Below are 13,200 nucleotides of genomic sequence, written 5' to 3' on the forward strand. Positions count from 1 at the left end.
TTGGAGATTTAACCACTTGCCGACCGGGCCATAGCCGAAAGACGGCTACAGCGCGGTCGTGTTTTTCTGAGTGGACATCCATGGACGTCCTCCCAGAAAGTTGCTCCCGCGCGCCCCCTGGGGCGCGCACCCGGGAACACCCGTGACCGCTGGGTGCTCCGGACCCGGCGCATCACGGATCACGGCCGTTTACCAAGTGATTATTCCATCAAATGACGGAGCGATCACATATAAACAAACCGGCGTCACGTCATGACGCCGGTTCCTCCTTCCCCTCTCTGTACCGATCGGTACAGTGTAAGGGGGGAGGGGGAGAGATTGCAGCAGCGCTGTGGGCACTAAACATCCAGCCCACAGTGTTGCAATACTCTGCAACACTGGGCAATACTCTGCAACACTGGGCAATACTCTGCAATACTCTGCAACACTGGGCAATACTCTGCAAATACTCTGCAACACTGTGCAATACTCTGCAAATACTCTGCAATACTGTGCAATACTCTGCAACACTGCAATACTCTGCAACACTCTGCCAATATTTTTTTTTTTTTTTTTTACCGAATTTTCAGTCTTTTTTGATTTATAACACACAAAATAAAAAACCCAGCAGTGATTAAATACCACCAAAAGAAAGCTCTATTTGTGGGGAAAAAAGGACAAAAAATTCATATGGGTACAGTGTTGTATGACTGAGTAATTGTCATGGATCACGGTAAATAGCCGCTGATCGGAGCGATCACATGTAAACAAACCGGCATCACGTCATGACGTCAGTTCCTCCCTCCCCTCTCTGTACCGATCAGTACAGTGTGAGGGGAGAGGGGGAGAGGGGGAGAGATTGCAGCAGCGCTGTGGGCACTAAACATCCAGCCCACAGCGTTGCAATACTCTGCAACACTGTGCAATACTCTGCAAATACTCTGCAACACTGTGCAATACTCTGCAACACTGCAATACTCTGCAACACTCTGCCAATATATATATATTTTTTTAACAAATTTTCAGTCTTTTTTGATTTATAACGCAAAAAATAAAAAACCCAGCGGTGACTAAATACCACCAAAAGAAAGCTCTATTTGTGGGGAAAAAAGGACAAAAAATTCATATGGGTACAGTGTTGCATGACTGAGTAATTGTCATTCAAAATGTGAGAGCACCAAAAGCTGAAAATTGGTCTGGTTTGGAAGGGGGTTTAAGTGCCCAGTGGGCAAGTGGTTAATCTCCAAATCTCAAGAGGTGGTTCTGGTCAGCTCAGTAGATTGCTTTAAAAAAGGCCTGTATTCTTTCCTAAATTTACATAATATAAATGGATACTAATATTTATAGGTATGTTGATTCAGGAAATATTTGTTTGCCTCTCAGGGGATCGGGAAGGAATTTTTCCCCTGCTGTAGCAAATTGGATCATGCTTTGCTGGGGTTTTTCGCCTTCCTCTGGATCAACTGTGGGTATAGGATTGTGTATATGGGATTGTATGAATTTTTTATTTTTTATTGATTGAACTAGATGAACTGTCTTTTTTCAACCTGACTAACTATGTAACTATGAGAAACAATTTATGGTTGATGCTAGGGCGGATTTGTTTATCAACAAAGCCATTGATCACCCTGTCAGGGATAACCTAATAATAAAATGACTTTACTAGAAAACAAAGCCATGTGATTTTTTTTTTTTTTTTTTTTTTTTTTACAATTTAAGCATTGGCAAAATGGGTACTTTCACGGCTAAACCAATTTTGCCAACAATTTTGACCCCACACACCTCCCCATTTATGAGTGTACACAAGGGAAGCTGTAGATAACCACTGGAAAGACCATCTAAGCTAAATCTGGCTCCTGCTGTGCTCAGGAGCAGCCTCTTCTCTTCTATTTATAGGGCTCATTATGTGAAAGCGCACTTGGCAGTTTTGTTGTATTTAGTCCAAAGTACCTAAATACAACCATGCCCTACTGAGATCCTGTCCTCTGTAAAACTGACCTCATCTGTAAGAACCAATAGAGTTGAGGCTCAGACAGACTCTTGACCAGTCCTCTTATGTACAGTATATGCTCTAATAGTATATGTTGTGTGAATTTCAATTAACTATATGACTTTGCCATAGGGCATTGTTATGCACCCTCAGGGATGGGAAGAAGGTGCATGAGGTCAGATATTTAACAAGAAAGCACCTCTGACTCCTGACTCCCAAAATGTCTCTCCCTAGAAAGCTGTGACAATGAAGATTATGCAATAAAGAGCTTAAAGCAGTCTCTACGCACAATAAATATTTGATTGGGTAGCATAAAGAACAATAATATATTTAACAATACCCTCTTTGGTATAGCTTGCAAACAGGGACATTAATGGAAATTTACTTGGTTGGTGAATGAGGTGACGCTGTGATGTCATCCAACCATGTTCGACCAACTATCCTATTGTGTTTTTTTTTTTTTTTCCAAGCAAATGACTGGCTATTCTTTGCAAAGTGAATTTTCACTTAGCTTCAGTTTATTCACCAAGCTAAGTGAACATTCATTTTCCAAAGGCAAAATTGCAAAATGAACACACTCAATTTCTTTAGTAAGGCTAGGCATACACGGTTCAAATTTCAGCTGGTTCAACAAGCACTGGCCAAGATTTGAACCATTAATGGGCAGGCTGAATGTACCAAGTTGATAAATCAATCAACTTGGGTACAACCAGCCTGCCGGATTCTCTTACGATTATCGCTAGCAGCTGCTATAGCCGTTAGCGATAATCACTGTCTTCCCTTGTCAACACTGCCTGTGTTGATGGGGGAATCGTTACAGGAAAGAAATTTGTACCATTTATGGTCTGCCTAAGCCAACCCCATTGTCTTATCTCTGAACTTTGAATAAAAATGAATTATAGGCTGGAACCGGTCAGAAATTTCAAGCCCACCCAAATAAATTTTTTCACCTAACACTATTGCCCTGCAGTTATTTGTTATGATTTTCCATATTCCATATATGATTTAGCATGTTGCAGCACATGTTTGAACTATGTGGAGCTGACTTGCTAAAGGTAAACAGATTGTTCACTTTGGAAGGGAATGTTCCTTTAGTTTAGTGAATATAGTGAAAATTTACTTTGCAATGCGTATCCAATCACATGCAAGGAAAAAAAAAAAAACTGTACTTTTGTTTGCACACCACTGGATGATGGAAGTCAGCAGAGCTTCACCTCATTCACTTAAAGAGAAACTGAAGTCTGCTCACTTAATTTGTAAGAAAAACATCTTTGCCATTCTGAAGCTTCCCTCCAACCACTTTGCATATTATTTTATATATACTGTGATTCTGTACTTGCCAAATATGCAGAAATCTCCCTCCACTGAAGCTGCTGCCTGTTCACTTCCTGCATTTAAACAGACACATACCTCCAGCTTTGCAGCACTTATTGGCCCTCTTATGACTCATCCCCCCTCCCCTCCTGGCAAACTCTCAGGAGAGTGAGAGAGAGAGAGCTGTGCATGATGCCATAAGCCTATGTTTTTTTTATCAGACAAGAAACAGGAAGTGGGCTGTAAAAGGTATTTACTTGCAAAAAAAAAAATGTTTTACTATCCAAAGTTAAAACAACAAGGGCAGAAGATTTAATAGATGAAAAGATGACTGAAGTTCCACTTTAAGTAAAAATTCTCTTGCAAAGTGAACAGACAATTTGTCTTTAGTAAATCAACCTGTTTGTGTAAAAGCCTTAATATACTGTGCAGTATCAATGTTATAACTCTGACAGTGGGTATACATTGTTAATGGACATGGACACAAATGACAACATGTACATATATCTAGACAGATCCTGGGTTCAGTTATGACAGATGTATGACCACTATGTGATGGCATGTCTACACGAGTGCCTCTCACCTGTACATGATGTAAGAACACAGGGGTGCAGTGCATCAGACGGCAGTACTGTATTAAGAAAAACAAAGAAATGTCATTTCCCTGCCAAATGTCAGCAATGGAGGACTTTACATGCCTCCTTTATTATAACATACTTATACTTTTGGGCTGACCCACCTTTTTACCTTCCAGACCAGTGGTCTTACTCAATAAAAAGCAGTGGAAATGTGAAAACTCATAAACACCAATCTAATCTTAAGATTTTAAGGGTTATTTAAGACAATATTTCTGAATGGTTGGTGTGGATTACTTAAAGTGGTTGTAACCCTAAAATTATCCTGTTCCTTTAAGGCATGATCTATGTCACAGAGCTTGTGCTGTGTAATTTTTCCATTTCTATGTTGTAAAATACCTGGTTGATTCTGCCTGTTCGTGTGTCCCCTGTTCTGACCACGGTAACAATGGGTGCTGATCCATGATACCGTGGTCAGGTTATAAGCCACACATCCCGCTGTGTGTTCTCACTCCCTGCCTGTCAGTGTGAGAGCCAATCTCTTTCCAGCCCATCCCGACGCTATTCCGCTACATTATGTTTTATTACTGGTTTATACAGTCACAGTTTATACAGTCACCAAACACAGTGTGTGTGTGTGTTTTTTTTTTTTTAAATGAGAATGCTAAAGACCTTTTCTCACACCGACCCTCTTGTTGGCTGGCTGATGTCAGAGGGGAATCTTAGCCCCTCCCGCTGCTCTCCTTAGATCGGGGAAGGAGAGCGGAGGGGGATCACGTGACCGCACAGCGGTGATGTGAGAAAACATTGTTAATTATGTCATTTTAAAAAAAAAACACACATACTGTAGCTTATGTCTTTATAAACCAGAGGGGATAACAGCAAAGTCACAACCACTTTAACATCTTCCTTACTGTTAACTTAACGTAAATTTTTATTTAAGATTGCAAGTATTTTGAAGCATTCATATTTAAGGATATTGTTGACTTATGCAAATCTATTCATTACAGTTAGTTGTAGTGGGATTTATTCAAGACCAGTAATGTAAATAGAAAGATTAGTTTAAGAGTAGTAAACCCAAAAGCAAACATTTATTATATTGTAGCTCACCCATTCTTGAATGTTATGGCTGCTTTAGTTTTTTTTTAACACTTTATTCATCTATTTTTATCTGGTAAGCCAGCCAGGTCTATTACTTTTCAAAAGAACAAGCTCGCTTGCAGATGTAGCAGTTAGAGGGATGAGACAAATTGTTCAACACTGACAGGGGTGCTTACAATGGTTAGCTTTTACTCATTTATGTAAAACTTTATCCCAAACCAAAAAAAAAAAAAAAAAACAGTTTGGTGTATCTAAATCTGCTAGTACACCTAATGCCCTGTACACACGGTCGGACTTTGTTCGGACATTCCGACAACCAGTGGCGTTGGTAGGGGGTGGCTTTTGGGGCTATAGCCCCGAATCTGGCGTTCATAGCCCCAAATCTCTGCAGGGGCCTCCAAGAGGAGGGGAGGCTCTCTGGGGACCCTGATGTAAGTTGGGGGCTCTCTGGAGACCCTGATGTAAGTGGGGGGCTCTCTGGGGACCCTGATGTAAGTGGGGGGCTCTCTGAGGACCCTGATGTAAGGAGGAGGCTCTCTGGGGACCCTGATTTAAGGGGGAGGCTTTCTGGGGACCCTAATGTAAGTGGGGGGCTCTCTGGGGATATATACACACACGTATATTACTGTATATACATGTGTATGCCCGCCCAAGCATATGACTTTCTTTACTACGCTGCTATGGGCTCTAGCCCCAGATCTTTTGTAGACCTAGCAACGCCCCTGCCGACAACAAAATCCTAGGAATTTTTCCGACGGATGTTGGCTCAAACTTGTCTTGCATACACACGGTCACACAAAGTTGTCGGAAAATCCGATCGTTCTGAACGCGGTGACGTAAAACACGTACGTCGGGACTATAAACGGGGCAGTGGCCAATAGCTTTCATCTCTTTATTTATTCTGAGCATGCGTGGCACTTTGTCCGTCGGATTTGTGTACACACGATCGGAATTTCCGACAACAGATTTTGTTGTCGAAAAATTTTAGCTCCTGCTCTCCAACTTTGTGTGTCGGAAAATCCGATGGAAAATGTCCGATGGAGCCCACACACGGTCGGAATATCGAATTTCCGACAACACGCTCCGATCGGACATTTTCCATCGGAAAATCCGACCGTGTGTACGGGGCATTACACTCACCTCCCCACATATTAGCAATGCTGCAGTCCAAAGGTGCCCCTGTGCACATTCATCCAGAGTCTAGGCTCTCTAATACAGGAGGTGTGTTACTGGCCAAGTCACCAGATGAAAACAAGGAAAAAAGCCTAAAAAATGAAAATGAATGCAGGCACCACATCGAATGGTTGTTAAGCTGCAATATATTACATTTTTTGGTTTTGGATTTAATAACGCTTTATACATTGAAAGCATTCACAATCGTGTTTTTTTGTTTGTTTGCTTTTTTTTTATTCTGTAAAAAAAAAAAAAAAAAAGCAACTGTTTTCTGAACATAACACTGCAATTTTCATATATGCTAGTTTTCATAAAAGTCCATGTTCCTTCCACTGTCAGATTTTAGATTTCACACTTTTCTATTTAAAGAGAACCTATCATTAAATCTGCAAGTCAGCATGGAGCAATCAAGCGCCTGTCAACATCAATAAATATAATGTTTTGCTATGAAATTGACATCATCATCTGCCTTTATTTATCTCCTCTTCTACTATTTCCATGTAATGATGCACTGATCTCCTATGTCCTTCACCAACAGATACATAGTTGCTTTGCTAAGTTTCTAAAAAAAGATAATATCAGCTACAAAGGTACATGGTAAGGTTGAATAAAGACTCCAGTCCATCCAGTTCAACCTGAGTGTGTGCGATGTGCGTATGTGCTTATGTAAGCATGTATGAATGGCCGAAAACTATCACAAAATTAAAGCATATCTAAAGCCAAAATCAGCATATTGTAGCTTATCAGTGTGTGGTGGCTGCATTCGTTTTCTTTTTTTTTAGGATTTTTTCCTTTATATTTACTCGATGATCCTGCCAGTAACACATGTTCTTTCCTAGAGTGACAAAACTCACTAACTGTACGTTATCTATTAAGGAATAATGTTGTCACCCTGGACTGCTCTTTTGCTTTGTGCTATAAACACCATCAAAACCTTCAAAAAAGTGATATAAATATCCATAAACACACATATAATGGCAATTAAAACTTGTATGACATATGTTAAAAAATTACTGTGTAAATATTAATAAAAGTAGTAATAAAAGTCCAAATAAGTGCATATAGTGCATATAGACATTGAATGTTCATGCGCTGATTCCATGCGCCTTAAACTTAGTTAGCAGGGTGCTTCTACCACCATGTGTTACCACTCAGAGAAGTCTCTTATTAGATCCTGAGGACCATAACATTTTAAATGGTCAGACACGCTCTGGTTAAAGCCACATCCAATAGAAGCCTGGACAAAACTGGATAGAGCACCCCCTCCTCCGCATATCACCGCAATAAGGAGGTCCATAGTGAAATATGTTAAAAAAAAAAAACTCTTTATTTAAAAAACACAGATGGGCTTACATATTAAAATATCCAAAAGGCTTATGGATACCGCAATCCACTACTTTCATGATAGCAGGCTGATCGTACGTGTATACTCGCAGGATTTGGCTTTTCTAAGTGGTGAGACATGGGGTGGAAGCACCCTGCTAACTAAGTATAAGGCACATCAAATCAACGCATGAATATTGTCGTCATTGTCTTTATGCCCTTTTTTGGACTTTTATTTTCGAACACATGTCAAATCATTTTTAATTGTCATTATATGTGTGTTTATTGATATTTATATCATTTTTTTGAGTGTATTGATTGTTTAAGCACTATGTTTAGGCACTTTCCTGTCTAATAGAGGTGGGTTTAGCGCTGCTTTTTCTTTTTGGTTTGTCACAATTGGTAGCATACCTAAGCTGGCCATACATGGCCCAGTATTTTTCGATCAGCCAGTGGGTTGAATGAAAAAACTGAACAGATTTCCAATCCACACATTAGAAGTGGATGCGTGAATCCTCCCCGCTGTGTCATTGTATTCTGACAGCGGGACTACCCCCATTATCAGAATACACTAATCAGCGATGCAGTAGATTGGTTCCATGAGCTGATCGAAGCAAAAGTTTCCAACCAGCCCGCTCATGTGAAGCCAATCTTTAGATGTTTATTGGTTGAACTAGATGGACTTGTATCTTTTTTTTGACCAGACTAACTATGTAACTATGAACAGGAACAGTGAAAGATGGATTGAATTTTGGCCAATCCCTGCTGAACTGGTTGAATTTCAATCCATCTGTGGCCATCTTTAGACTGATCTTGGTCAATTGTGATGTCACTGCTTCCACAGGAAAACCAGCCAGGGTGTGGTTTTATTTACATGTGATAGTCAGTGCAATAACAGCATTGACTCACTTGGGAGTCAGCGTAAAATCACTGTATGCATGTATGCAGTTAAGGGAGCCACTTTAGGTATGCAGTTTAATGTTTTCAGTTTAATACTTTGCAAAGGGCAAGTTGGTCATACAAAAACAAATCAATATAATGCTGTGCTATTATAGACAAAATCAAACCTAAAAATAAAAAACCCGTGTGTAGACGGCCATGTCAAAATTGACCTCCCTCCCATTTCCAACCTTCTGCACTGCATGGCCCTACCCAATACCGCACAGCCTTTCGCTTGAAAATGTCCATGCTGGCTCTTCTTAGTGTGCACACCATTACCTCCTTCATTTCTCATTCATATAGGGAAAATTGGGGTCACAGCACACATACGAACCAAGAAGAGGAGCAGAGACGGTCATTTCTGGGAGAAAGGCTGTGTGGTGCTAGGCAAGTAGTAAGGTAACACACTGAACTCAGGGAGGTGGAGAATTTATTAAAGAACAAGTTCATTAAAAGTTGTCCTTTAAGCTTGTATTAGCTTGTGCTAGGCTCATGTTTACGTTTTCAGTGCCATGAAAAACATGTGTTTTCTGAAGGAAGTGACAATTCTGTATTGAAGGTGTTATCTGAGGTCATTTTAAGTATGAATCAGACTCATTGTTGCTGACCATTAGGTTGGTGCAAGTAAAGTTCTCATTGCAGCAACAAAGACAAAAGGCATCTACTGGTGTCCTGTTGGTTCACCAAGGGCCTTGTCAAAATACTTTTTCGCATTGGAGGTTTTCTAAAAAAAAAGTAGGTGCTAATGAGTATCAATATTTGTGATGCTCTTTTCACACATCGGTTTGAAGAGGTTGTAAAGGTTCAGGGTTTTTTTTTTTAAACAAACATGCCATACTCACCTACGCTGTGCAGTTGGTTTTGCACAGAGTGGCCCCGATCCTCCTCTTCAGGGGTCCCTCAGCGGCGCTCCTGGCTCTTCCTCTTCTCGAGTGCCCTGTTAGAGAAGCGATCTCCTTCGGGAAACCTGTGCGGGCGCACTCCCATGTCCTGCTTCTGCGTCTATTGACACAAAAAGCAGGACTTGGCCCTGACTCCCCCATGCCTGCGCTGGTGTGCCCCTTCCTGTCACAGGAAACACAGTTCTCAGGTAAGTATAATGGGGGCTCGGGGGGCTGCTGACTGAGTGACAGAAGGTTTTTCACCTTAATGCATAGAATGCATTAAGATAATAAAACCTTGAGGGTTTACAACCTCTTTAAGGTAATCAAATGTAAGAGTTCCTGCATCTCAAAAGAAGTCTACCTACATTTACAAGCAATTGCCACTTATGCCCCACTAACCACCTAGGCAGCTCAATGAGCATATTTGAGAATTTCCATGGCTATTTGGTTTGGTTATTGGCCATTTTGCCTAAACCACTCCAGTCATTCTTACTGACCACTGATGTACACTATGCAGCTCCCATGAATAGGACATCTCTAAAGCCTTTTAATTACTGCATGCAAAGTTCCAATCAATGCAAATTCTTCTTTCTATGTAGGCCTCCAACCACCTCTCATACATGATAACACTAGGACCTCAGGAATATATTCCCCTAATTCCTTTTCTGAATCTCCATATGAACAAAGCCAATGAAGACCTGGGAATTGTTACATCTATACTAGAATGAAACAGTACTTAAACATTGCTGGCACTGTTCCATAGCAGTCTATTGAATGCATTATTGTAATCCTACTTAAGTAAACATCATTGGCTGCTCCTGATAATTTTAACAATGGCAAATATGCAAATAAGTATGTTTCTCTATTCTGTAAAGATGGTGAAATGGTTACGTATATGCTAATGCAGAAAAAAAAAAACAGAATGCCTATACAAAAGTGCAAATCTCTCCTTCACATTGACAAAGGCATTAACTTCAATATTGAAGCATCATTTGAGTGTCTCTTTAATGCACAATAGAGAATCTGGTAACATCTGTCGCAAACAGAACACAGCAGAAAAAACACATTTATTTTTATTGAAGAATAAAAGTGATAAAGCCTCAAAATTATAAGACATTTTTTCCTGATGCTCCTTATGATGCAAAGAATTATATGAATTCACATGATAAGACTTTGTGCCCCAAATTAAAGATGAAGAATTTGCCTAATATAAAAGATATTGAATCATTATATTCTCATTTGTACCCCGCAGTCTAATGTCCTTTTCACAGGTTAGTGGTTCATTCCAATTTTCACATTCTTGACATTTTATCTATAACGCTTGCATTAAAGCCCTTTACATAGGAAACTAGCGATTTTCTAACACAGTCAGAAAAGAGTTCTCAAATGGATTAATTTTCTTTCAGTGGAAGCTGTGGCCCTATTAGATGTTTTTACTTAATCAACATTTTTCACTTAAAACGGACCATCACCCTCCGCATATGTAAGAAATCGTCAAAAAAATCTTTTTCGACCTCTTGTGATAGTGGATATCTAAGGCAGCATCGGCACCCATAGAACAGCAGGAGAAGACCTGGCTGCCATGTTATTGCTCCTGTAAGAGCCTGGAAGAGCCAGCCAATTCCCTGTTGACATCAGAGAAGAAGATGGAGGCGATGTATTCGGCGGCAAGCAGCCCATTGTACCAGAACAATGCTGGATTCCCTGGATGGGTTAAAATGTTAACTGAGGACAACCCAGGCAGGCAGGTAGGAGCGGTTAAAAAAGAAAAGTGGGGTTCATCTTTAAGGCATCAGTCACACAGAGGCATAAGCCTGAAAAGTGTCAATGAGGCATTTGTTTATGCACCCGGCACTATCCGGAGTAGATGGTGTGCATTCAGGGCTGTGCATCTGCCCCCGCATGACTCTCAAACTCAGCTATGCAGACATAGGCGTGCGCACAGGGTGTGCCAGGTGTGCCTGGGCACACCCTAATTGTCTTGTGTGGTGCATATTCCCCCCTGTTTAGACCACTGATATTTCATCCCCCCCAAAAATGTTACACAAGCTAAACATTTTTGGGAAAAGAAAATTAACAAAATTATACTGTCCACTGCCCTACTGACACCATCAGTACATATACACGTGCATATGTATTTGAGCTTTGGGGTGCACACCCTAATGCAAGAGGCTGCGCACACCTATGTATGCATATGAGTCCCTACAGCAGCTGCATCTGCATTTACTTACATACTGTAGACTGCCTGAATGGAGCTTAGTATAGCAGACTACATGGGGATGATATCAAGTCACATTTTGATCTGTACACCACTTGCAGTTGGAAAAATAATATAGTAATTACAGCCCTTTGGTAATCTCTGGCTTTTATATCTGCCTGGTGTTCTGAAGGTTATCTTTAAAGTAATTATTTAAAAATGAACCAGGCAGAGGCACCCTTGGATAAGGATAACACGCTATTATTTAAAACTATGTGAAAGTTACAATTTCTTTGTTGGTGGCACGTGTTCTTTAACCCCTTCAGCCCCGGAAGATTTGGCTGCTCAATGACCAGGCCATTTTTTGCGATACGGCACTGCGTCGCTTTAACTGATAATTGCGCGGTCGCGCAACGTTGTACCCAAACAAAATTGCGCTATAAACAAAAGAAGAGCGACAATTTTGAAAAAACACAATGGGGGTTATTTACGAAAGGCAAATCCACTTTGCACTACAAGTGCACTTGGAAGTGCAGTCGCTGTAAATCTGAGGGTGACATGTAAGGAAATAAAAAAACAGCATTTTAGCTTGCACATGATTGGATGATAAAATCAGCAGAGCTTCCCCTCATTTCAGATTTACCCCTCAGATTTACAGCGACTGCACTTCCAAGTGCACTTGTAGTGCAAAGTGGATTTGCCTTTCGTAAATAATCCCCAATATCTTTTACTTTTTGCTGTAATAAATATCCCACATTTTTTATCAAAAAAAAAAATTTCCTCAGTTTATTCCGATATGTATTCTTCTACATATTTTTGGTAAAAAAAATCACAATAAGTGTATATTGATTGGTTTGCACAGAAGTTATAGCGTTTACAACATAGGGGATAGATTTATGGCATTTTTATTATTTTTTTTTTTACTAGTAATGGCGGTGACTTGCGATTTTTATCGGGACTGCGATATTGCGGCGGACAAATTGGACACTTTTGACACATTTTTGGGACCATTGACAATTATACAGTGCTATAAAAAATGCACCGATTAATGTGTAAATGTCACTGGCAGGGAAGGGGTTAACACTAGGGGGCGATCAAGGTGTTAACTGTGTTCCCTAGGTGTGTTCTAACTATAGGGGGATGAGAGGAGAGGGAGAGATCAGTGTTCATACATAGTATGAACACGTGATCTGTCGGGACCCTTCAGGGTAAGACCGTGCTATATCAAGATATCTCTCAACTCAAGGAAACTCAGCTCTACTCCCCTGAGAGAACAAGGATCTGTGTGTTTACACACACAGATCCCGGTTCTCGCTCTGTCACAAGTGATCACTGTCGGTCATCGCGCCCGCCAGGCACTTGCATCGGCTCCGGGCACGCGCTGCCTAGTGGCCAAAAGGCAAAGCGATATATGGTAACGTCGTTTCGCCCAGCCGTGCCATTCTGCCGCAGTAAAACTGCGGTGGCTGGATGGCAAGCAGTTAAAGTGATTATAAATCCTTTTTATTTGTTTAACTAATGGCAAAACTTTTCTTCTTTTTTACATTTTGGATAGTGTAAGCGAGGGCTGCAACCTCTGTCAGATTTTTTTTTGCCACCTGTGTTCTTTTGGGGAGATTCCCCCTCACTTCCTATCCCATAGCCAAAACAGGAAGTGAGAGGAAATCCTTCCAAAGTGAGGGAATCCAGGGTGTCACCAGGGTTACCAGAACTATTGTCCATATT

General features: G+C 40.7%; 1 protein-coding gene across 1 annotated transcript in view; it reads right to left on the reverse strand.

Moving 5' to 3' along the window:
* Positions 1-13,200, reverse strand: part of LOC141141191 (ephrin type-A receptor 3-like) — a 348,950-nt gene that overhangs the window by 294,458 nt on the left and 41,292 nt on the right. The window contains 1 exon segment of the mRNA XM_073628888.1: positions 3,867-3,914. Within this exon segment, the coding sequence (XP_073484989.1) occupies positions 3,867-3,914 (48 nt within the window).

This window comes from Aquarana catesbeiana, linkage group LG04, assembly GCF_042186555.1.
Source record: "Aquarana catesbeiana isolate 2022-GZ linkage group LG04, ASM4218655v1, whole genome shotgun sequence".
Taxonomy (NCBI): domain Eukaryota; kingdom Metazoa; phylum Chordata; class Amphibia; order Anura; family Ranidae; genus Aquarana; species Aquarana catesbeiana.